The 25773-nt window shown below is 46.0% G+C and overlaps 1 protein-coding gene across 7 annotated transcripts in view; it reads left to right on the plus strand.

Annotated features, from left to right (window-relative positions):
• The window catches only part of KIAA0319 (KIAA0319 ortholog), a 104170-nt gene that overhangs the window by 75654 nt on the left and 2743 nt on the right, over positions 1-25773 (plus strand). For 5 of the 7 annotated variants that reach the window (XM_032247615.1, XM_032247616.1, XM_032247617.1 and 2 more), the window contains 10 exons: positions 1156-1279; positions 3698-3830; positions 4780-4928; positions 6949-7100; positions 9373-9511; positions 10500-10659; positions 15161-15303; positions 17638-17760; positions 20042-20132; positions 23470-23561. In XM_032247615.1, the coding sequence (XP_032103506.1) occupies positions 1156-1279; positions 3698-3830; positions 4780-4928; positions 6949-7100; positions 9373-9511; positions 10500-10659; positions 15161-15303; positions 17638-17760; positions 20042-20132; positions 23470-23561 (1306 nt within the window). Of the gene's footprint in view, positions 1-387; positions 559-1155; positions 1280-3697; positions 3831-4779; positions 4929-6948; positions 7101-9372; positions 9512-10499; positions 10660-15160; positions 15304-17637; positions 17761-20041; positions 20133-23469; positions 23562-25773 lie in introns of those variants that run through there. The other 2 variants (XM_032247621.1, XM_032247619.1) reach the window with 2 other exon arrangements.

Raw genomic sequence — 25773 nt, forward strand, 5'->3', positions numbered from 1 at the left:
AAAAAAAAAAAAAAAAGAAAGAAAAAGAAAAAAGCTCAAATAAATTTTGGTAAAATAAGTTCAAATAAATTGATCACCACTGTCATCCAATTCTCCTTATTGGAGAGAATTGCTTTTATCAGTTTAATGTGTATACTTCCAGAATCCTTTCCATGTGTCTGAGTGTGTATATGTACACGTAGCAGTATCCTTCAAACTGTATGCATTGTTCCACACCTTTCGTGTGTGATTTCTAAATTTTTTTTGCCATTTGCTTTTGAATACAATCCAACTTTCTTTTTTTGCTTAATGTATCTGTGACATTTTCCATTTTAGAATTTATAAATCTGCCTCATGATTTTAAACTAATTTATTTTTTAATTTAATTTTATCTTTTATTTACCTGGGTGCAGGTGGGCTAAGGCCAAGAAGGGCGTTAGCCAACTTCTTTCTTGTAAACTAGCACTCCACAGTGTATTGCAGGGTGTTTGGCTGCCCTCCTGTTGTGGACGTGTGGACTGTTTCCATGTTCGCTCTGACAGACTGTGCTTCAGTCAACATCCACGGGAGAGTCTCCTTGTGCGTTTCTCTAGAATAGATACTAAGAAGTCAAATTACTGGGTTGTAGTATGTGCTTATTTAATATTTTAATAGCTGTTTTGAGGTTGGCTTCCAAAAGCACATACTAATGTACACTCCTTCAACAGCGTGTGAGGATGCACGGTAGACTTTAGGTTACATTTTCCTGGGGACCAACACATTTTTTCTTTTTTTTGTCAGCCAGCCTGCAGTGCAGTGGTGCAATCTCAGCTCACTGCAACCTCCACCCCCCGGGTTCCAAGTGATTCTTGTGCCTCAGCCTCTGAAGTAGCTGGGATTACAGGCACCCTCCACCGTGTCCAGCTGATTTTTAAAAAATACATATATTTAGTAGAGACGGGGTTCCATCATGTTGGCCAGACTGGTTTCTAACTCCTGACCTCAAGTGATCCGCCTGCCTTGGCCTCCCAAAGTGCTGGGATTACAGATGTGAACCATCGCGCCCAGCCAAGCACATTTCTTTTTTGAGCAGGATCTCTGTATTAAGAAAAATCATGAGTTTTTCATTCTGTCATACTATTTACTTGTGCTCTGTAACTTTTGTTTGTGTTTATTTTTGTATTTGCTGTTACTTAGGGAGTACAGACGCCATACCTTCATTTATCTGCAATGCAGGAAGGATATTATACATTTCAGCTGATGGTGACAGATTCTTCAAGGCAACAGTCTACTGCTGTGGTGACTGTGATCGTCTTGCCTGGTAGGTGGAGGGGAAAGAGATTTGGCCTTGGAGATGAAAGCAGAAATGATAGCTGGGCTTCTGGGCTTTGAAGATGCCCCACTTGGTGTTACCGGCCTGTGGCTGCTGAAGATCCATCTAAAACTAATTTCATTTTGAGGTTCTAAATCCTGCCTTGACTGTCTGTGATCTATGGTATGAAGGATGAAGTGAGAGCCATCCACAGCACTGCTGTGGGCTCCTATTTGCCATGTGGACGCTTCCGTACGTGCCCCACTCTGCTGTAGAGAGCTCCAGGGGTCTTGAAGGGGCTGGTTCTCATGTGTGGCCTGACACTCAGATGTAGCCTGACCCTGGGGAACACATTCCAGTTCAGCGTCACTGTTGATTAGTAGTTTCATGAAAACACAGGCCTCTGCCTACCCCTGAATCAAACAGCCTTAGAGGTAGCGATGAGATTATACTCAACCTGTAGACAACGTATTTATGCCGCTAATACATAAAAAGGTCTGTCAGTTAGACCTGGGGATGTGGAACTAAACAAGATAGACTTGAGCTCTGCCCTTACAGGGCTTCTGGAGAAGTTCACATAAAACTATGTGATTGGTGCTTTACTAAGATAACCTCCGGGCGCTACAGGACTCCAAAGAAGGAGCGCCTGCGTGGGTGTGACACATCCGCACAGAGCTCTTATGGGAGCCCAGGGTTGGAGCACAGGTCACAGTCAGTCCGTGAAGAAGGGGAGGGGTGGGCAGTGCAGGGCAGGAGGAAGAGTTCTCTGCAGAGGAAACGTATGCATGAGCGCCAAGGAAGGGGTCCTGTGCATTCGAAGATGAAAAGGAATGAATATGACTGAAGAGAGAGAAGAGGTAGGGGCGTGGGAATGGGAGGCGGTGTGGAGGGGGCCACTGGAACGACCACAGATGATCCCGGAGAGCCAGGGGCTCCGTCCTAAAGGGCTTTGTAAACGTATGTCACCCCAGTACCCCGTCCTAAAGCCAGGGGAGACCACTGTCCTGTAGTGAGTAGGGTCACCTGGACTGTGGCGTGGTCCAGACATTGGGTAATGCCTGCCACAGCTTTTGACTACGTGACATTTTTTTTTTTTGAGACAGGGTCTCACTCTGTTGCCCAGGCTGGTCTCAAACTCCTGGGCTCAAGCAATTCTCTCACCCTTGGCCTCCCAAAGTGCTGGGATTACAGGCATGAACCACCACACCTGGACCTTTTACTTGTTAACAGATATTTCATCTATTTATATAAATATCAGCAATTTTTTTTTCCCTCAAGAGAGTCTCACTCTGTCATCTAGGCTGGAGTGCGGTGGCACAAACTCGGCTTACCGCAGTCTCTGCCTCCCAGGTTCAAATGATTCTCCTGCCTCAGCCTCCTGAGTTGCTGGGATTACAAGCATGTGCCACCATGCCTAGCTAATTTTTGGATTTTTAGTAGAAACAGGTTTCGCCATGTTGGCCTTGCTGGTCTCAAACTCCTGGCCTCAAGTGATCCGCCTGCCTCGGCCCCCTAAAGTGTTGGGATTACAGGCGTGAGCTCCCATGCTCCGCCAATATCAGCAATACTTTATATCTTTTTTTTTTTTTTTTTTTTAAAGATGGGGTTTCACCATGCTGGCCAGGCTGGTCTTGAACTCCTGACCTCAGGTGATCCACCCACCTCGGCCTCCCAAAGTGCTAGGATTACAGGCATGAGCCACAGTGCCCACCCTACTTTATATCTTTTACTTTTGTTCTACATTTAATTTAAAATGTTAGCACTGAGGCTACAGAGACAAAAGGAAGTAAGCCCTACCTGAGGAAGCAGGTCTCTTCACATGGATGTCCCCCCGGCCCTCTCCGTGATATCGCCTCCCTCCTTCACTGTCTCCCTTCCTCCCTCCCTTCCTTCTTTCCTTCCTCTCAGTTTTCTTCCTCCCTAACCCTTCTTCCCTCTCTTCTTCCACCCTTCTTCCCTTTCCTTTGTCCCTAAGACTGAAGATCTTTTTTTTTTTTTTTTTTTTTTTTTTTGAGACGGAGTTTTTCTTCTGTTACCCAGGCTGGAGTGCAATGGCGCGATCTCGGCTCACCGCAACCTCCGCCTCCTGGGTTCAGGCAATTCCCCTGCCTCAGCCTCCCGAGCAGCTGGGACTACAGGCACGCGCCACCATGCCCAGCTGATTGAAGATCTTTTAAAGAAACCAAAGATGTGTCTATTAGAGACAGTGTTTCTTGGCTGCCTGTAACCCCAGTCTTGAACTTGAACTGTTCAACTCCTGGATCAGCTAGGAGGCTACAGTGCTTCACTCCAGGGTTTCAAAGGATGCTGCATACTTGAATGGCTGCCTGGTCTCAAGATGAGAGATTTGCTTAAATCAAGGAATCACGGGATTGCAGACTTAATGCAAAGAGATAATACTTTTTCACACTGTTTCCATAATCCCAGAAAACAACAGACCTCCAGTGGCTGTGGCTGGCCCTGATAAAGAGCTGATCTTCCCAGTGCAAAGTGCCACCCTGGATGGGAGCAGCAGCAGCGATGACCACGGCATCGTCTTCTACCACTGGGAGCACGTCAGGTAGCCCGTCTCACCGCCGGGCCAGATTCACGCCCATGCCGAATGCTCATATTATCCCTTCTCTGCAGGATCTGCGGTAAACAGTCAGCTCGAGTGTTTTGAGGAGTCGGGATTTAAGCATGTTTCTAGAAGTGGCTGGGCGTTACTGGTTGAAGAGGACATTAAGTGTGGGTGGACATGATTGACAGTGGAGGGAGGCGGAGTTCGGGACAGGTGAACAGGGCCGTCCCGGTGTGAGACCAGCTCACGGCAGAAGAGGCTCAGGGAAACCTGTGTGTGATCCTGTCTACACTCACCCCACCCCGCAGGGACTGTAGACAGCAGAATCGCAGAGTGGAAGGGCGCCCATGTCATCTAACATTTTCTGAGCTGTAGAACCCTGTATCAGTTTGTAAGAGATAGATAAGAATCTTATTCCTCTTTGAAGTTGAAGAAACGGAGGCTTGTGACACTAATGAGACCACATAGACTAAGGTTGCCCAGACTGTCAGAGAAAGAGCCCGGACCCACAGCGGTACTGTTGACAGGCCCCTGTCTTCACGACTCTACTGTGGCTTCTCTCTTAGGAGAGGGCTTATCTGGCTTATTCCCTCCTCCTCCATGGTCTCCCTAAAGATACATGAGGATTTAACCTAATTTTACTCAAAGAAGGAATGGGAGTCATTTCTAAGGCTCCATTTTCCAAGGATAGATGATTTCAATGGCAGTTTGACTTAAAAAAAATCGAGAACAGACATTCTCTTCCCAGTAATCCAGCAGACTCCGTCTGAAATAGGTTTTAGCTTGTGACTCGTACGCTGAACTAGAGAGTACAGATGAATGGAGTTTTCTTTGAATTCTCTGAATGGTGTATATTACAGCCAGAACAAAACATTGATGAATGCACAGATCACATGCCTGTCGTATTCAGAGCCTCCTCCCTCGCGTTAATGGCTTCCATGTGTTCCAGAGGCCCCAGTGCAGTGGAGATGGAAAACACTGACAAGGCGGTAGCCACCGTGACTGGTCTCCAGGTGGGAACCTACCACTTCCGCCTGACAGTGAGAGACCGGCAGGGACTGAGCAGCACGTCCGCGCTCACTGTGGCCGTGAAGAAGGGTGAGTGGGTCTGAGGCGGATGGGGCCGGGCCTGCTCCACTCTCGAGTCTGCAGGGCCATCAGCCAGGTCACCGCTGTTCAGAGACGTTGGCGTTTGCTTATTTCTTCACAGCAGATGTTGAACCCCTGCCTGGCCAAAAAAAGGCCAGCTTGCTTCTATTCCCGTGAGCTGTCTCCTGTCGCCTTCTGCAAGAAGGCTTTCCTTTTATTTGTGAAGTATATCTTCTAATGACATCATGCTACCTCTGCCACTGCCAGCAATGACCGACCCCTGTCCAAATGACACCATCGTGCTTTTTTATTTCTTTCTCCCTTGGAAATTCAAGAAAAGATATGTTTTCAAATTCTGTATTGTTTATTAATGTGGAATCTGTGGTCTAGACTAGGTAGTACTGCTTTAGGGACCTGTCTCCTCGTCTGTCTTCCCATTTGACTGTGAACTGCCTGAGTGCCTTTGCTTCAGACATCCCTGTATCCTCAGTATAGCAAGTGCTAGACTCACGGCAAGTCAGAGATGTTGAATGAATCAGTGAACGGATGCTCACTACGAGTTGAAGTGCAGGGGAGTGTAAGAGCTGGGCCGGATGGAAAGGTCCAAGCTTTGTGGAATGGCAGGGGTATGGGACGCTGGGAGAGTGGCTGCAGCCTGAGGCACAGACTCTCCATGGAGGGTTGTATGTGCCACGGGCCATGCCTAGGGCTTTGGACTTTAACTTCTGGGCAGCTGGAAGAGGCCGAAGCAATTTTAATAGCAAAGTGATACAGATTCAGATTTTAAAAATGATTTTATTGTAGAGATTTTTAACCATGCATAAAAGTAGAACAGTCCACCAGGCACGTTGACTTGTGTCTATGGGGAAATTGCAGGGACCAGGCTGGGTCCCAGAGCCCCATCTGGACAAACAGGATCTACCTCACGGCAGCCTCATCTTCAGTGGACGCTGTGTCTAATTATGGTCTCCCTACTCTGCCCCAGTCTGGTTAGTGCTCCCTGGCCTCTCTTTTCTGAAGCTCTTACATCAGAAATAGCTCTTACACTGCCTCATTATTTTATTTTAAAACTAGACATAGGGTCTCGCTCTGTTGCTCAGACTGGAGTCCAGTGGTGCAATCATAGCGCATTGCAGCCTGAAACTCCTGATCGCAAGTGGTCCTCCCACCTCAGCTTCCTGAGGAGCTGGGCCTACAGGTGTGTGTCACCGTGCCCAGCTAAGAATTTTAATTTTGTGTGTTTGTGGAGACGGGGTCTTGCTGCCCAGGCTGGTCTTGAACTTCTGGCTTAAATGCTCTTCCTGCCTCAGCCTCCCCAAGTGTTAGGATTACAGTTATGAGCCACCATGCCTGGCTTTGCCTCATTTACATTTAACACCTAGTCTGAGAGGTGAGGGCCGAATTATCATTGTTATTATTTTAATTATTTGTAATGTTTTGTAGAGATGGAGTTTTGCTGTGTTGCCCAGGCCAGTCTCAAACTCTTGGTCTCCTGTGATTCTCTTGCTTCAGCCTCCTAATGTGCTGGAATTAGAGGTGGGAGACACTGCACACAGCCTACTTTTTGTTCAGTTTTTTTTTTTTTTTTTTTAATCTTAGAGAGTCAAGATTTGGCAGTACTTGAAGTGGAAATATTTCTGGCCAGATAGTGTGGACCAGTGCAAAATGACCCAGAGTATATTTTGAAATGTTTTCACTTTCAGCACCCTAAGTGTAGGTAAGATCATTGTTTCTGTTTTTCAAGGACAGAAAAAGCATAACAATATTGGAAAAATTCCCAGTATATAGCTTGCCACCTGCTTTACTTTTCATCCCAAATTATAGCTAGCTAAGCACAAATGGAGCTTTAAGGAAGTCTATAATTATCTTATAGGCATTTGGGAAAGAAAATAGTGCCTTTTTGGATATTTAAAATCTGCATACTGTATCTGCAAGGTGGAAGAGTTGTGGGTATTTTATGACACACTTCTTCTATCACCCGTGTTTTAAATCAGTCTCTTTGCTTTCATTTTTGCTCTATTTGACTTAGAAACTAATAGTCCTCCCAGAGCCCGGGCTGGTGGAAAACATATTCTTGTGCTTCCCAATAACTCCATTACTTTGGATGGTTCAGAGTCTACTGATGACCAAGGAATTGTGTCCTATCTGTGGATCCGGGACGGCCAGAGCCCAGCAGCTGGAGTGAGTACTGACAGAGAATGGCACTTGGACTCCTTATCATTACCTCTGCACCAGTCAGCCTGGGCTGCCTCAGTAGCATACCACAGAATATTGTAAGGATATAAGCGTAAGGAGCCTTAAACAGCAGAACTTCGGGCTGGGCGTGGTGGCTCACACCTGTAATCCAAGCACTTTGGAGGCCAAGGTGGGCGGATCACCTGAGGTCAGGGGTTCAAGACCAGCCTGACCAATATGGTGAGAAAAAAAAAACAGCAGCACTTTATTCTGTCACCCTTATGGAGGCTGGAAAGACAGGCTCAGGTTGCTGGCTAATTCCATTTCAGGTGAAGTCTTTCTTCCTGGCTTGCAAACAGCTGCTTTCTTACCATGTCCTCCCATAGCAGAGGAACAGAGCACCCTGGTGTCTCTTCTTATGAGGACCCTAATCCTATTGGATCAGGGGCCTACCCTTATGACCTCAATCAACCTTAACTACTTCTGTGTAGGTCCTATTTCTAGATAAAGTCACATGGGGTTAGGGCTTCCATATATGAATTTGGGAAGGACACTATTCAGTCCATGGCAACATCTCTATTGTAACCTCCTCTGTCTTCCCACATTCCCTGTAAGGTGCTTATGCTTCCACATTTGAATGTTCTCAAGGCTGGGGACAGCAGGCTGCTTTGAGATTTAAACAAAAGCTGAAATCCTTTCTTTTTCCTGAACAGACTTTGGATGGGGCAGGAAACCGTAGCTTGGAAGGACTTTGAGGTCAAGTGTTCCTGTGGGAATCATCCTGCTCCTTAGCTTTTCCATCTTTCCTATTTGTTCCTCATATTGTAGCAGATGAGTCAGTAGGTCAGGGATTGCGGTTTCCATTTCACAGTTGCAGAAATCAGAATACAGAGATGAAGAGTGACTTGGCCAAGGGTAATCCATTTCTAATCAGACTAGACAAACCTGGGTTCTTAGCGCCTGGCAGGCATATTACGCCCATTAGCTTGCTCTGCCTCTTAGAACACAACTCTATGTACATCTTCATTCCTGCTGTTTTGAGGACTGCAGTGATACAGATTCACTCTTGTCGATGTACTAGAGGAGTGGTCACAGGGGAGGAACTGAAAATGCTTTATGCTTTCTAAGCACTTCTAGAATTAGTACTATTCAACTAGACGGGGGTTAGCCTTTAAATGGAATGACAGTGGCTCTCTGTTCAGAGCATTTATTCGTTATCATGCCTTCTGTTAGCAGGGGTCTGGGAGGTTCTTCTCTAATTCTTTGGAGCTTAGAAGCACACAGAACAGAGTGTTCTACCCAGGGTCTTGGGTTATTTGAGGTGAACATGATATGTTATGAGCTAATTCAAGATGAGAGTTTTATAAAGCTATGTCTGAAAATAAGACCTCGGGCCAGGCATGGTGGCTCATGTCTGTAATCCCAGCACTCTGGGCGGCCGAGGCAGGCAGATCACAAGGTCAGGAGACTGCGATCATCCTGGCTAACACAGTGAAACCCCATCTCTACTAAAAATACAGAAAATTAGCCAGGCATCGTGGCATGTGCCTATAATACCAGCTGCTCAGGAGTCTGAGGCGGGAGAATTGCTTGAACCCGGGAGGCAGAGGTTGCAATGAGCGGAGATCGCACCACTGCACTCCTGCCTAGGTGACAGAGTGAGGCTCCCTCTCTAAATAAATAAATAAATGAAAAAGAAAATAGGATCCAGAAACCCTGTGTCTTATTCTCAGGGTCCTTACCCTAATTCAAATGGTCTTTCCCTTTGTTGCATAGAATTAATTATTTGGTTACAGCTAGTGCTCGACTTACAGCCACGGTCGGAACCGTGGACCGTTCGTAACATGATTTGGTCGTAAGTTGAGTAGGCTATATGTACAATTGAAATGGTGCACATGGAGATGGTAGTGCTGCCGGAAGCTGGGCAACGTTTGCACTGCCAGACGCGGAGCAGTCGTGGCTAGCGATTGTGGTCGTGAAGTCGAATGGTCGTAAGTTGCACAGGTGGTAAGTTGATCAATACCTGTATTTGGTAATTCCTGGAAAGTGCTTGGTAAACTCTGCTCAGCAAATACTGAGGATGCGCCCCCTGGCACTTTCTGGGGAAGAGATGCTGAGGATTTCTCCTGTCTTTAGCTATCCCAGCAGCCCCATTCCCCTGCAGCCTCCCTCCGAAAGTCATGCCAGTGTTAAAAAGATGGGACACTGGGGTCAACAGAAGCCCAGAAGTTGGGGTGTGAGTATTGACAACTGCCCTGTGATCTGTGTTCTTTTGTAGGATGTCATTGATGGCTCTGACCACAGCACGGCGCTGCAGCTTACGAATCTGGTGGAGGGGGTGTACGCTTTCCACTTGCGAGTCACTGACAGTCAGGGAGCTTGGGACACGGACACTGCCACTGTGGAAGTGCAGCCAGGTGTGTTCCTGGGCTCTGGGGCTGGCCATGCATGATCTGGCCGGTCGCCTTTGTGGTCTTTGTGCTGACAGGTGTGACCAGCATGGGAGGCCTCCTGTGGCTGGCTCCAGTTCTTGGCGCGACCCACTTTGAGGATGTCTCTTACACCTTGTTGTGTATCCCCAGATAGATCCAGCCTTTTCACTCTTTAAAGAGAATGTTATCGGCTGGCCGAGTGCAGTGGCTCACGCCTATAATCTCAGCACTTTGGGAGGCTGAGGCGGGCAGATTGCCTGAGGTCAGGAGTTCGATACCAGCCTGGCCAACATGGTGAAACCTCATCTCTACTAAAAAAAAAAATAGAAAAATCAGCCGAGCCTGGTGGCACACGCCTGTGATCCCAGCTGCTCGGGAGGCTGAGGCAGAAGAATTGCTTGAGCCAGGGAGACAGAGGTTGCAGTGAGCCTAGATCGTGCCACTGCACTCCAGCCTGGCTGACAGAGCAAGACTGTCTCAAAAAAAAAAAAAAGAAAAGAAAAGAAAAGAAAAAAGAGAGAATGTTATCTAGCAACTAGAATTTCTTTTCCTGCCAGAAGACAAAGACCCAGTGTGAAGCAGACACAAGGGCCTCCACACTGTGGCACGGAAGAGGCAGCTCCAGTGAAGCGGCCGTAACAGCCCACCGCTAACGGAACTGCACAGTGCCCGTGGCACTCACAAGCAAAATTCTCTTTCTGGTCCTGGGGAAGTGTAGGAAGAGGCTGAAATTTTCAGTTAGCCCAGAGGCTAATTAGGTACATCCTATTATCTTCTGGAAAAAAAAAATAACAAACTGGGATCCAACATGGGAAAGGCCCCCACATACTGGGCCTCTGCCGTGCTTAGAAGAATTTCCCTGCGTCCTACAACTCAGATGTAGAAATAGCACGTAGTAATTTTGAGCTCTTAGGGAAACCTCGCTCCTTATATGCTAAAGCCTATGCAAATCCTGTCCCTTCTTTTTTCCCAGACCCTAGGAAGAGTGGCCTGGTGGAGCTGACCCTGCAGGTTGGTGCTGGGCAGCTGACCGAGCAGCAGAAGGACGCACTTGTGAGGCAGCTGGCTGTGCTGCTCAACGTGCTGGACTCGGACATCAAGGTCCAGAAGATTCGGGCCCACTCTGATCTCAGGTAGGAGCTGCACACGCAAGGCGGGGCCTTGGCCCTGCAAAGTTCCAGCTCTCACCTCATCCCAGTCCAGTAGAAACTTGTTCGTCCCTCTGCATCTTCTGTCTTTTGCACACACTTTCATCCCATTCATGTGCTTTTTTTTCTCAAAGGGCAGTAGGACGGCCAACCTCCTTCCAGGTCCTTCCTGTGATTCTCAGCAGATGTTGGCGGACGGGGAATGCTCTCAGGGAAGGAGCTGGGGAATGGCAGAGGGAGACGGTTGTGAGCCCCGGTGTCTTCAGAGCCGGGCAAGGGATCAGGGCATGTGAAGAGAATGCCTCACAGCTGGGCTGGTCCCCACCCCACGCTCGTTGGGACCGAGGCTTCTCTCCATGTGCAACGATCACTGACTACCATTTGCCATCTCCTGGGAGGATATGAGGCTGAAACTCCGACCTTTAGTTTTTATGAGATTTTTGTATTTAATTGGGATTTATTTATTTATTCATTTGCTTACGTATTATTTTTATTTTTTAAGACAGAGTCTTACTCTCTTGCCCAGGCTGGAGTGCAGTGGCACGATCTCAGCTCACTATAACCTCCGCCTTTCAGATTCAAGTGATTCTCCTGCCTCAGCTACCCGAGTAGCTGAGACTACAGCTGCCCACCACTACCCCTGGCTAATTTCTGTATTTTTAGTAGAGGCAGAGTTTCACCATGTTGGTCAAGCTGGTCTCAAACTCCTGACTTCAAGTGATCTGCCCACCTAAGCCTCCCAAAATGCTGGGATTACAGGTGTGAGCAACCATGTCCAGCTGAGTTTTATTTTTAAAGTCTTATCTAGCCCAGGATGGGGAGGGAGGAGGGAGAGAAAGAATATGGAAATGAAAATTCACTATTCACAGTAACTCCATTTGCCTAGCTATTGTCAGCTCATCCACTTTGGTTAGTTTTCCAGAGAACTATATAAGTTCACTTAGAAAAACACCAAATTAAAACATGTTCTAATTATTTTCTAAGAAACTGTTTCTAAAATGGATCATATATTTCCCTTGTAAAATATCAAATACTGAATCCAAAACATGCCTGAAAATCAACAAAACCAAAAGTTGTTTCCTGGGCAGATGAGCAAAACTGATAAATCTTTAGCTAGACCAACTAGAAAAAAACAGAGAAGACTCATATTACTAAAATTAGGAATGAAATAAGGCAGATTACTCCTGACTTTATAGAAATAAAAAGGGCTGGGCGCAGTGGCTCATGGCTGTAATCCCAGTACTTTGGGATGCGAAGGCAGGCAGATCGCTTGAACCCAGGAGTTCAAGACCAACCTAGGCAATGGCAAAACCCCATCTCCACAAAAAATTAGCCAGGTGGCCAGACGCAGTGGCTCACGCCTATAATCCCAGCACTTCGGGAGGCTGAGCTGGGTGGATTACTTGAGGTCAGAAGTTCAAGACCAGCCTGGCCAACACGGTGAAACCCCATCTGTACTAAAAACACAAAAATTAGCTGAGTGTGGTGGGGAGTGCCTATAATTCCAGCTACTTGGGAGGCTGAGGGAGGAGAATCACTTGAACCCAGGAGGTGGAGGTTGCAGTGCGCTGAGACTGCACCACTGCATCCCACCCTGGGCAACAGAGCGAAACTCCATCTCAAAAAAAAAAAAAAAAAAATTAGCCAGGCATGGTGGCACATGCCTGTGGTCCCAGCTACCCAAGAGGCTGAGGTGAGAGGGTCACCTGGGAGGTTGAGGCTGCTGTGAGCCATGTTCACACCACTGCATTCCAGCCTGGGCAACAGAATGAGACCCTGTCTCCAAAAAAAGGTGGGTGGGGGAGGATTATAAGGGAATACTATGGATCATTGTGTGTCAGCAAATTAGATAACCTAGCTGAAATGGGCAAATTCCTGAACAGGCATAAATTACAAAAACTCACTTGAGAAGAACTTAAAAATCTAAATTGAGCTATAACAAATAAAGAGATTACAGTAGTAATGTTGAAACTATTCACAAAGCTCAAGACCAGATGGCTTCACTGGTGAAATCTGCAAAATGTTTAAAAAATTAACAGTCCTTCACAACCTTCCAAAAAATAGAAGAGGAGGGAACATCTCCCAACTCATTCAATGAGACCAGTTTTACCTTGATATTAAAATCAAAGACATCACAAGAAATGAGAACTACAGACCAATATTCTTTGTGAATATAAAGCAAAAATCTACAACAAAATACTATCACACTGAATCCAACTTATTTTGAGGTTTATAGACCACAACCAAGTGGGATTAACCAAGTGGGATTTATCCCAGGAATGCAAGTGTGGTTCAATGTATAAAAATCAGTAATGTAATAAACCACATTAACAGAATAAGGGACAAAACCACAGGATCATCTCAATGGGCACATAAAAAGCATTTGACAAAATCCAACACCCTTTCATGATAAAACACTTGTTATGGGTTGAATTATATCCCCCTGAAAATCTAGTCCAGCCCTAACCTCTGGTACCTATGAATGTGACCTTACTTAGAAATAGGGTCATTGCAGATATAATAAGTTAGGAAGTTATACTGGAGTAGGCTGGGCTCTTAAACCAATATGACTGCTGTTCTATCATGGCTTCATGGTGGATTTTAGAGATGGAGTCTCACTCTGTCGCCAGGCTGGAGTGCAGTGGCACGATGTCGGCTCACTGAACCCTCTGACTCCTGGGTTAAAGCGATTTTCCTGCTTCAGCCTCTTGAGTAGCTGGGATTACAGGCACCTGCCACCATGCCCAGCTAATTTTTGTATTTTTACTAGAGATGGGGTTTCTCCATGTTGGCCAGGATGGTCTCAATCTCCTGACCTCGTGATCCTCCTGCCTCAGCCTCCCGAAGTGCTGGGATTACAGGTGTGAGCCACCACTCCTGGCCATGACAGCCGTTCTTATAAGAAGAGAGCAAGACACACAAAGAGAGGCACACAGACAGAGCACCACTTAATGACAGAGGCAGGGACTGGAGTGGTTTCCTCCACAGCTAAGGAATACCAAGGATGGCTGGCAGCACCAAAACTAACAGAACACTTCGATTGCTCCAGAGCTGTGAGAAGAGGTTTCTGGTGTTTAACCCACTTTGTGGGGCATGTTTTACAACAACCCTAGGAGATGATTACAGATTAGCTATTTCTCCAAAGAAGATATACAGATGGTAGATAAGCACGTGAAAACATGCTCACCATTAGCCACCAGGGAAATGCTAGCCAAAACCACAGTGACCTATCACTTCACACCTGCTAGGATGGCTAGAATCCAAAAGACAGGCCATAGCAAGTGCTGATGAGCCTGTGGAGAAACTGGAGCACTTGTACATTGCCGGTGGGAATGTAAAATGGTACAACCACTGTGGAATACGGCTTGACAGCTCCTCAGTACACTAAGTATACAGTTACCATATAACCCATTAATTCCACTCCTAGGTGTATACTCAATAAAAATGAAAAACTTATATCTACATAGAAACTTGTATATGAATGGTCATAGCATGAATTCATAATAGCCAGAACGTGGAAGGAGCTCTAGCCACCAACTGATGAATGGATAAAAAATGTGATCCATTCATACAACGGAATATCATTTGGCAATAAAAGGAAGAAAGTACTGATATGTGCTACAGCATGGATGAACTTTGAAAACATGACGCTAAGTGAAAGAAGCCAGGCACAGATGGCCACATATTCTATGATTCCCTCTACCTGAAGTGTCCAGAAGAGGCAAATCCATAGAAACCAAAAGCAGATTCGTGGTTGCCAGAGACAGTGGGGAGGGGGCGCTAATGAGTGTCAATTGTGTTTCTGGGGTGATGAAAATGTTTTGAAATTAGATAGTGGTGATGGTTGTGCAACTTTGTCAATATATCAAATGCCATGAAATTTACATTTTAGAAGAGTGAATTTTATGATATGTAAACTATGTCTCAAAAAGGGTAAAAAGAAAGACATGTCTGCGAGTTATTTTGTGTATATTTGTCTTTTTGCGCACATATATACATTGCTCCTTTTTTAAAACTTACTATTATGGATTTATTGCAAAGGATATATTAAAGGATACAAATGAACAGCCAGATGAAAAGGTACATAGGGCAAGGTCTAGAAGGGGCCTGCGCACGGGAGCTTCCATCCCCATGGAGTTTAGGGTGTGACACTTCATACATCCCAGCACAAAGATGCATTCTTCTTCACTCACCTGGTAGCTCTCCAGACCCCTCTGCTTAGGATTGTCAAAAACTGATACATAATTGACACATTGCTCCTTTTATCTGAAGATCTGTCTTTGATCAGCTGTACGCTGAGACTGAAGAGGCTTTGCAAATAGAAACAGGTCAATTCCTTGGCTCACAGATACGCCCCTGTTCTTGGCAAGCCACAGACCTGCGGTCGTCTACCTCCCCGACTTCACAGGTCAGATGCTACAGTGGGCAGGCCATGTCAGTCACCAAATGACCACATGGCTGTCCTCTCTCATTGTCTCCTCCGCAGCACCGTGATTGTGTTTTACGTACAGAGCGGGCCACCTTTCAAGGTTCTCAAAGCTGCTGATGTGGCCCGAAATCTGCACATGCGGCTCTCAAAGGAAAAGGCTGACTCCTTGCTTTTCAAGGTCCTGAGGATTGATACAGCAGGTAGGTTCCTATGGAATATTCCAGAATAGTCAGACTTGCTAATCATGGATAAGTTTAAGAAACACAGAAGGGGAGTGACATGTGAACATTTTCTCTTTAGCATCCAGAGGCTTGTCCTGCATTTGTTTCTCCAATAGGTTTCCTGCAACACACATTTGCCAGCTACTCTTGGTCTTGGAAGAAAAATGGAGAGCAATAATAATTATGGGCCAAAAATTAAGGTTGTACTCACAAGGTAATGGCCACTGGCAGAAAGAACAATGTTAAAGGCACATAAGTGTTACTGGCTGGAAAAGCCGTATAGATATAATTTATGTCCTCTGGACATCCTGCCTTAGGTTGTGATGATAATGCCTACAGCTCCTTGAAAATTTAGGGCAGCTCACAAATGCCTTCTCCAGGTGCACCTCTTTTCTTAGCTCCTGTTCGCCACCCCTTCCAGGGCACCAGAATGATTCACAGTCCCATTGTTTCTGTCTTCATTTCATGAGTAACACAAATCACTTGTTATGTTGAAGTAGTCATTTCAGTAGACACCAGGGAAATGAGAGTTACAGGGACATGATCATGTTTGGGCAGGAAAACTTAATTTGTTTCATATATATGTGTCTGCATACAATTGACTTACTCAATTATAATATGGACTAACTTTTTTTTTTTTTTTTTTTTTTTCTGAGATGGGTCTGGCTCTGTTACCCAGGTTGGAGTGCAATGGCGCAATCTCGGCTCACTGCAACCTCCGCCTCCTGGGTTCAAGCAATTCTCTGCCTCAGCCTCCTGAGTAGCTGGGACTACAGGCACCTGCCACCACACCTGGCTAATTTTTTTATTTTTAGTAGAGACAGGGTCTCACCATCTTGGCCGGGCTGGTCTTGAACTCCTGACCTCGTGATCCACCTGCCTTGGCCTCCCAAACAGCTGGGATTACAGGCATGAGCCATCGTGCTCAGCGAGTAATTTTTAATATCTGTCTGTTCATTTGTTCATTTGTTCATTCTTTCTTTCTTTTTCTTTTTTTGGTATTTTTAGTACAGATGAATTCTTGCTACGTTGGCCAGGCTGGTCTTGAACTCCCAAAGTGCTGGGATTATAGGCATGAACCACCATGCCCCGCCAATAACTCCTTTTTATTCTAGCCACAAAAATAGTATCTATTTATCGTACAAAACTTAGAATATCCAGAAAGGCACAAAAAAGAAAATAATTTTCCAAATTCTAAGTCCAAAATTCTCACCATCCAAAGATAATTTTTGTTACTACTCTGATATATGTTTTCCCAGTTCCCTCATCTCTAGAAATACTACCATCAGGATGTCTTGATATATATTTTTAATCTGATTTTTAACTTCAAATTGTATTATGAGCCAGGCACAGTAGCACATGCCTGTAATCCCAGCTACGCCAGAGGCTGAGGAGGGAGGATGTCTTGAGGCTAGGAGTTTTGTTTTTTTTTTTGAGATAGAGTTTTGCTCTTGTTACCCAGGCTGGAGTGCAATGGCGTGATCTCGGCTCACCGCCAGGCTAGGAGTTTGAGAGCAGCCTCAGCAACATAGCAACAAGACCTTGCCTTTTAAAAATATATGTATTATGATTATGTCCTCAAAGATTTTTACAGCCATAGTATTCTACCCTGGATATATTCCATAATTGTACACCCAGTTCCTTATTCCTGGATTTTAAGGTTTGTTTTAAAATAATGCTACAATGTAGATAGATCTTCGGGCAGGTCCTCAATGATTGCTGCTACACTCCAGATAAATACTCAGAATTCTGTTCTTAGGCCAGCCGTATTTTCTTGTTACGGTTTTGTTACTTTTTTGAGTCTTGCTCTGTCACCAGGCTGCAGTATGGTGGTGTGATCGTGGCTCACGGAAACCTCTGCCTCCTGGGTTTAAGTGATTCTTGTGTCTCAGCCACCCAAGTAGCTGGTATTACAGGCGCACATCATCACAGCCAGCTAATTTTTTATATTTTTAGTAGAGATGGAGTTTCACCATGTTGGCCAGGCTGGTCTCAAACTCCTGTCCTCAAGTGATCCACCTGCCTCGGCCTCCCAAAGTGCTGGGATTACAGGCGTGAGCCACTGTGCCCCACCAGTAAAGATTTTTAAGGCCTTTGCTACGTGGTGTGGATTGGCTTTTTCTACCATTTGCTTTCTGATGAGATTGTCAACGATGAGAGGCTATTTTTGGAAGCCCTGTCCACACTGTAAGACGCTCTTCATTCAGCAGGATGCATTTATTTGGGGCCTATGCTACTGAAAACATAAAAGACGCTGAATGCAGGGACTCCCTTTCCTGTGTGCTGACCTCAGCCCTGCACATCGCTCTACAGGTTGCCTTCTGAAGTGTTCTGGCCATGGCCACTGCGACCCCCTCACAAAGCGCTGCATTTGCTCTCGGTTATGGATGGAGAACCTTATACAGCGTTATATCCGGGATGGAGAGAGCAACTGTGGTGAGTTCTGCTACAGAGGTTGGCTTTGGGTGAGGAGCTTTAAGGAAGCTCACTCTCAGGCAAATCTGCCTAATATTCGAGACCAACCTGGGCAAAATAGTGAGACTTCACCTTTGCAAAAAATTAAAAAATAAGCCAGGCATGGTGGTGCATGCTCACAGCCTCTGCTACTCAAGAGGCTGAGGCGGGAGGATTACTGGAGCCCAGGACATCTAAACCAGCTTGGACAACGTAGTAAGACCCTGTCTTAAAAAATTAACTCGATGTGGTTGCATGCACCTGTAGTCGCAGCTACTCCGGAGGCTGAGGTGGGGAAATTGCCTGAGCTCAGGAAGCCAAGGCTGCAGTGAGTGGACAGAGTGAGACCCTGACTCAAAAAAAATGAAGAAAGAAAGGAAGGAAGGAAGGAGGGAGGGAGGAAGGGAAAGAGAAGAGAAGAGGAAAAAAGAGAACTGTCTGCCTAGCTTTGCAGCTATAAAACAGTCAGTGTTGGGCCGGGCGCGGTGGCTCAAGCTTGTAATCCCAGCACTTTGGGAGGCCGAGGCGGGTGGATCATGAGGTCAAGAGATCGAGACCATCCTGGTCAACATGGTGAAACCCCGTCTCTACTAAAAATACAAAACATTAGCTGGGCATGGTGGCGCGTGCCTGTAATCCCAGCTACTCAGGAGGCTGAGGCAGGAGAATTGCCTGAACCCAGGAGGCGGAGGTTGCGGTGAGCCGAGATCGCGCCATTGTACTCCAGCCTGGGTAACATGAGTGAAACTCCGTCTCAAAAAAAAAAAAAAAAAAAAAAAAAAACAGTCAGTGTTTTCTCACCTGAAGCCAAGTCAAACAGCTTACTCTGTAGTGAGTTAAGACCCTTCTTACAATCTACTCTTTGGTGTGTCTTTAGGCTTTTACATAAAACTTCCTAATGAGAAAATTCCCTTTGGCAGAGCAGAACCAGCTCGCTATTGCTGGCATTTCTAAGAAAGAACTGCCTGGGCCATGGGCTGCATTTGCGGGTTACGCCTGCCTTGGCTGAGGCTCAGTGTGATTTGCTGGTGAAGTGGCCCCTGGTGTGGATCTGCTTGAATCAGGTAAAGAAGAGAATTTGGCCCACTCTTCCAGCTGTTCACACAGGCAGGCACCAAAAACTGGAGCCACAGCAGGCCAAGCTGGTGCCTCTGAGATCCCTTCCGGGGAGAAAATTGTATTTTAATGGCAGTCTACTAAGTAAATTTGTTGTTTGGGGAACCAGATGGACGTAACTGGCAGCAAAGGTAGTAAGAGCTGACTGCCAAATTCTGTTTCCATTTAATACTATAGAAAAAGCAGAAAATAGCCAGCTCTTGGATCATTAGTCTAGTGAGATTATATAACATTTAATAAAATTAGACTTTTTTTTTCTTTTTTTGAGATGGAAGCTTGCTCTGTTGCCCAGGCTGGGGTGCATTAGCACAATCCCAGCTCACTGCAACCTCCACCTCCTGTGTTGAAGCGATTTTCCTACCTCAGGCTACCAAGTAGCTGGAGCTACAGGTGTGCGCTACCATGTCTGGCTAATTTTTGTATTTTTAGTAGAGATGGGGTTTGGCCATGTTGGCCAGACTGGTCTCAAATTCCTGACCTCAAGTGATCCTCCCGCCTCAGCCTCCCAAAGTGCTAGAATTACAGGTGTGAGCCACCATGCCCAGCCTATTAAACTTTGCTCTCGAGTAGAGTTACACTGGGCTTCTCTGCCACTGAATTACTGTTGCAGAGGTTTTCACATTAGATTTCTGCAAGGATGTGGAAAGAACAAGGGTCAGGTAGTTTCTGAATTGTTCTCTGGCTGTGAAAAATGTTTTCATGCCATAAACAGCCATACAGATGCTTTATTAAAACCAAGCCAGAACTTTTAGGGGTGGGGATTGTGATTTTTGGCATTCTGGAACGAATATTTTGATGTGACATATGTATGTGTTTATATAAAAGGCATTACTATGTAACTGACTACTTTTAGTTATTTCAGATTATTCTGTTCCCAGGTTAGCATGAAATTTGTGATCCGTGAGGTCCTGAAACCCAGTAGATAAAAACAGGGCAATTTTAGGTTGTTCATGATTTATCTGTGTTTTACCTTGCTGTGCTCCGCTACCAGCCTGATGAGACGCTATCAACTCCATACTGTTACAGACGGAGGCCGCAGGCGGCCTTTACTTGTAGGGATTCAGAAATATTTGTTGTCAATCATCAGAATAAAGTTGTTCCACAAGGAGCCTATAACTGTGTCCTCTCCGGTTTTCTTGTGTTTCAGAGTGGAGTATATTCTATGTGACAGTGTTGGCTTTTACCCTTGCTGTGCTAACGGGAGGCTTCGCTTGGCTTTGCATCCGCTGCTGCAAGAGGTACCTAGGGCGCTTATTCGTGGGGAACGGAGACCCCGCACTGAGAGTGTTATGGCAGCTTAGGCATTGTTTACTTGGGCTTGTTAAACTGCTAAGCTGTTTAATAATCACATTATCTGTGAAGACAAACTGGACCTTAAGCACACCTTATCATGCACTTTCTGCCCACATAAACGGAATATTAGAGGCAGCTTTTTCTCATGGCAGCTCTTGTGACTTCTAGGAGGTTTAACGGTTCTGTTTCAAATCTAATGTTATTCTCTGCCGGTCTCACATTAGAGTCACCAAACCGGTACTGTATTCTCACTCAGCAACAATCAACAGAGGACTGCTGTGACCAATGTCTGGGAGATCTCCCCACACACCAGGCAAGCAACAGGGTGCAGTGAACGCTAGCTGGGCGTCCTCCAAGTCAGTTCTGACGCTGTCTACCTGGAGATAACGTCAGATCCCACAGGTTAAGGGCTCTGTCCCCAAGACTGCCCCCCACCCCATTCAGATGCCAGTTACATACCTCCGGTTGTTTTACTTGGGCTCCTGACTATCAATTGGGTCCCTCAGTTTTCTTCTTGAGTTCAGTTAATTCGCCAGGGTGGCTCAAAGAACTCAGGGAAACACAGTGGTTATTACAAAGGATATTACCAGGGATACCGATGAAGAGGTGCACAGGGTGCGGTATGGGGAAGGGGCCCAGAGCTTCCGTGCCCTCTCTGGGCGTGCCATCCTCTGGGAACCCCACGTTTGGCTGTCCGGAAGCTCTCTGAACCCCGTCATCTTGGGCCTTCTATGAAGACATCATTGGATATTTATAGGCATGATTTATAACTATGTATAAAAGTAATTGGACATAAAGGGTAGGTAGGATCTGATACTAACAGGCTGAGTGGGCAAGCCCAGCAAGGCCTGTCCAGATTCTTCTCGCCCCTCTGTAAAGCGCTCCATCCTCCTGGGTAGGAGGCAGAACTCCTGAAATGAGGGTTTTATGACCTATAATCAGACAAAGTAGGTCAGAGAATTTCTTTGTAGCCAGATTGGAGACAGAAAGGCAGGAGAAGGTTCTTGCCTTGGGGAGAAAGGAGGGCAGGAGAAGGCCAGAGAGAGAGGGAGATTCTGTTTTCTGAGGCCCAAAGTGCCCCAGCATTATAATAAGGGCCGTGGGAATTATTAGCCAGGAACCATGATAAAAACAGACATCTATTATATATATCTATATATATATCACAAGTACCTAAGTGGCCTTCCAGGTCTCAGTAGAGGAAGAAGATCTAGAAGCATACTGTTACAAATAGCAGATTTTGATTATTTTCATTATGTGAAACAATAATCTACCTGAATCATTTTTAATAAATTTGAAACTGTAATTGAGGCAATAACACCGCCCAAGAGAATTTTTGCTTCAGGTGTTTCCTTTTTCCATGGAGCTGACCTCTGAGAAGCCTCGAGCTGCCTCATTGGCCGAATCTTCCAGAACTCCATGCTCAACCCTCAGTCAGGAGACTTGTAGGGAAAGTGATTACTCAAGTCCTTAGAAGACAGTATCAGGCCTACTCTTTCATGTAAACACTACGGATGCTCTCCAAAGATGTGATTTTTAAAAAGTGTATTTTAGGCCATGCATGGTGACTCACGCCTGTAACCCTAGCACGTTGGGAGGCTGAGGAGGGTGGATCATTGGAGGCCAGGAGTTCGAGACCAGCCTGGCCAACATGGTGAAACCCCATCTCTACTAAACACATAAAATTACCTGGGTGTGGTGGCTCATGCCTGTAATCCCAGCTACTTGGGAGCCTGAGGCAGGAGAATTGGTCGAACCTGGGAGGTGAAGGTTGCGGTGAGCTGAGATTGGGCCACTCAACTCCAGCTTGGCAGCAGAGTGAAACTCGGTCTCAAAAAAATATATATACATATATTTTAATAGTTGTTTTTCAGATATCACTTACAGATTATTTTAGTTTTATTTGTGATTATGTTCCCAAAAGTGAGACTGGGGAAAGGGAGCCAGGCACAGGCACATAGAGGCCTCAATTCCATTAAGTTTTCCCAGAGACATATGGGACGGTCTGACCCTACCGTACGTGGCAGTAAACATCCGCAGCTTTGCGACATGTCTGTCAAGCAGAAGATGATGACAGTAGGGATAACTGCGAGCATTTATTAAGTATCTGCCATTGTCATTAATGGCTAAGTGCTCTGTATGTATTATCTTATTTAGTCCTCCCATCAACCATGTGAGAAAGAAACTCTTCTTACCCCCATTTTACAGGTGAGGACATGGAGGCACAAAAGTCTCAAATAATTTTCTCAAAGTCACCAGCTAGTAAGTGCTAAATTAAGACCCATGCTGCTGATCATCATGCTCTCAGAAAATTGCTTTTATGCTGTGAAATTACTGTCTTGTTCTCTACACGACTCAGCATGGTTTCGATGTGTGTTTTTGAACAGTCTCTGTACATAGGATAAGGTATATGGGACCAGCCTGGCTTTCATATGTGGAGGGGGAAAAAAATGAAAAAAGTAGGGAACAGTTGTTGCTAATTAATTGTGGGAATTTATTATAATTTTTGGTATTTTGTTGTTGTTGTTTTTTGTTTTGAGACGGAGTCTTGCTCTGTTGCCCAGGCTGGAGTGCAGTGGCATCGATCTCGGCTTACTGTAACCTCTGCCTTCCGGGTTCAAGCGATTCTCCTGTGTCAGCCTCCTGAGTAATTGGGATTACAGGTGCCCACCACCATGCTCAGCTAATTTTTCTATTTTTAGTAGAGACAGGGTTTCATCAGATTTGTCAGGCTGGTCTCGAACTCCTGACCTCAGTGATCCACCAGCCTTGGCCTCCCAAAGTGCTGGGATTACAGGCATGAGCCACCACGCCTGGCCAATGTTTGCTATTTTTTTTTTTTTTTTCTGATTGCCAGTTCATGACATCTTTTCATTACTGAGCCATTGGACATTGCAGGGTCGCATAGGTTCAGGGGAACCTTTGCTCATCCAAGCTTTTCTGAGTAAGGAATTACTCATGAAGAGGAGCTCCTTGGGCCAACACACAGGTGCTGAGAATTGCACTAAAGGTCCTGGCACCATAGCCTGAGGCTTAATTGAGACCCGTGGATAAGTGGGGCAAGAGTGATGTGGCTGTTTATACCCTGATGTGTGTTTCTCCAAGATGCATAATGCCCCTCTGAGCTTCAACCTGGCCTTGTGTATGCTTCCTTAATAAAAGACCCAAACTACCTCCTAATAAAGGCAAAATGCTTCCTTCAGTGTCTTTCCTGTGTTTTAAATCCTGGATCTCAGTTACCTTTCTAAAGATCTGAGTTGAGCTTTTCATTGTTCCTTTCAGACAAAAAAGGACTAAAATCAGGAAGAAAACAAAGTACACCATCTTGGATAACATGGATGAACAGGAAAGAATGGAACTGAGGCCCAAATATGGTAAGACAGTCTCTGGAATCATTGCCTGGCACCTTCACACGATTTAACCTAGGTATGCCTGTGAGCTAACCAGGATGGAGAGAGAATGGTCAGCTGGAGTCAGCACTTTGATTGCGAGGGAAGAGTGAGGCTGGGATTCTGTGATGAAAAACAGCCTTCAGGCCAGGCATGGTGGCTCATGCCTGTAATCCAAGCACTTTGAGAGGCCAAGGCGGGTGGATCGCTGGAGCTCAGTAGTTCGAGACCACACTGGGCAACATGGTGAAACCCTGTCTCTGCTAAAAAAAAAAAAAAAAAGAGCCGGTTGTGGTGGCACACACTTGTAATCCCAGCTACTCGGGAGGCTGAGGCAGAAGGATCGCTTGCGCTCAGGAGGTGGAGCTTGCACTTGGGCGAGATTGCTCCACTGTACTGCAGCTTGGGCTACTCTGTCTCAAAAAAAAGAAAAAGGAAAACAACTTTCATCTCCTGAGAATACGCTAACGCAGGGCTTGGGGGCGGGAGGCAGTAGTTTCAGTATAAATTTAATATATTTTGGCATGATACTTTGAGGCATGCATGGATAAGGGATATGAAGTGTTACAATTGAGCACCAACCAGTGACCACAGGGCAAGGACTGCTCTTTAAACAGAGGTGTCCCCAGCACCCAGTTACTTTTCTACTTCTGGTTGGAGGGTGGGGGACAGTGGAAGACGCTCCCACAATCCGCCTCTGAATGCTGTTCCCTTTAGGTCTGCTAGGCCGGAAATGCAGCAAGAAGACACTTGCACTTTAAAGTCTCACGTTTTTCAGCAGCTGCGTTATCTACTTAGCCATTGATATAGATAGACACAAAGGCTTCACAGAAAATGGGCTTTCCTCACAACGTGTATTGATCCCTGTGCTTACGAGCGCCTCTTGCCCACCTCGGTTAACTTTTTCACTCTCGTTTATTAACTGTTGCATACTTTTTTCCTGCTTTTTAAGAAACGGGGTTTTGGCCAGGCATGGTGGCTCACGCCTGTAATCCCAGCACTTTGGGTGGCCGAGGCGGGTAGATCACAAGGTTAAGAGATCAAGACCATCCTGGCCAACATGGTGAAACCTTGTCTCTACTAAAATATAAAAAATTAGCTGGGCGTGGTGGCACATGTCTGTAGTCCCAGCTACTCAGGAGGCTGAGGCAGGAGAATTGCTTGAACCCGGGAGGCGGAGGTTGCAGTGAGCAGAGGTCATGCCACTGCACTCCACCCTGGCACCTAGCGACAGAACAAGACTCTGTCTCAAAAAAAAAAAAAAGAGACGGGATTTCACCATGTTGGTCAGGCTGGTCTTGAACTCCTGACCTTGTGATCCACCCGCCTCCGCCTCCCAAAGTGCTGGGACTACAGGCATGAGCCACGGTGCCTGGCCTTTTTTTTTTTTTTTTTTTTTAAGTGTTGCATACTTAATGAAACTTCTTTGGCCCTCTGAGGCTGCTGAACACCAATTCTGTAGATTTTCCATAATTCTGGGTTCATGACTAAGTGAGCTTTTGTGGAAGATATAATCATTTTCAGAGCTGTGAGGTGCAAAACGTTATTCACAGTGAGTGTTGAATGCCTGCCCTGTGCGCAGACACTGGGGTAGGCCCTGGACACTGGGAGAGGAGGAAGCACAGAACCTGCCTCTACGGCAGCTCACATCGTGAGGGAGGATGATTGTACAGGAGTGCAGGAGTTCTGCCAATGCGTGGACGATGCCGGTAGGAGCACTAGGGTCGGAAGGAACAATTGTGTACAGAGTGTAGCGAACAGGGCTTTGGCAGGAGCGCATCGCAGGAGGTAGGCATGGTCGCATATGCTGAGTGCTCGCCGTTTGCATTGCGTAACATCAGCAGTATTATCAACTGACTTTATACCTGAGAGCTGAAGGTGCTTTAGGCTGCATTGTCACACCCACCTTTATCTTGAAATACACTCATCCTCCTGACATTCCCATGTCTATTCATCGAACCCCCATCCTCACCGCCCCAGTCTGAAACCTGTCACTGGTGCTCCACACACGCTGCCCCCCACTCCAGACCCCCCACCTTGCTAGTCTCTTGCCCTCCTTCCTCATCATTACCATCACCACCTTAGTTCAGGTCCTTACAGTTTCACCTGTGAACCAATAGTAATAATAACAATTAACAGATATTTAATGTCGAATACGTACTAGGTTCTTTTGAAGCACTTTACTCATTGAATTCTA

Source organism: Sapajus apella, unplaced genomic scaffold (assembly GCF_009761245.1).
Source record: "Sapajus apella isolate SASKATOON/1434 unplaced genomic scaffold, GSC_monkey_1.0 scaffold63, whole genome shotgun sequence".
NCBI lineage: Eukaryota > Metazoa > Chordata > Mammalia > Primates > Cebidae > Sapajus > Sapajus apella.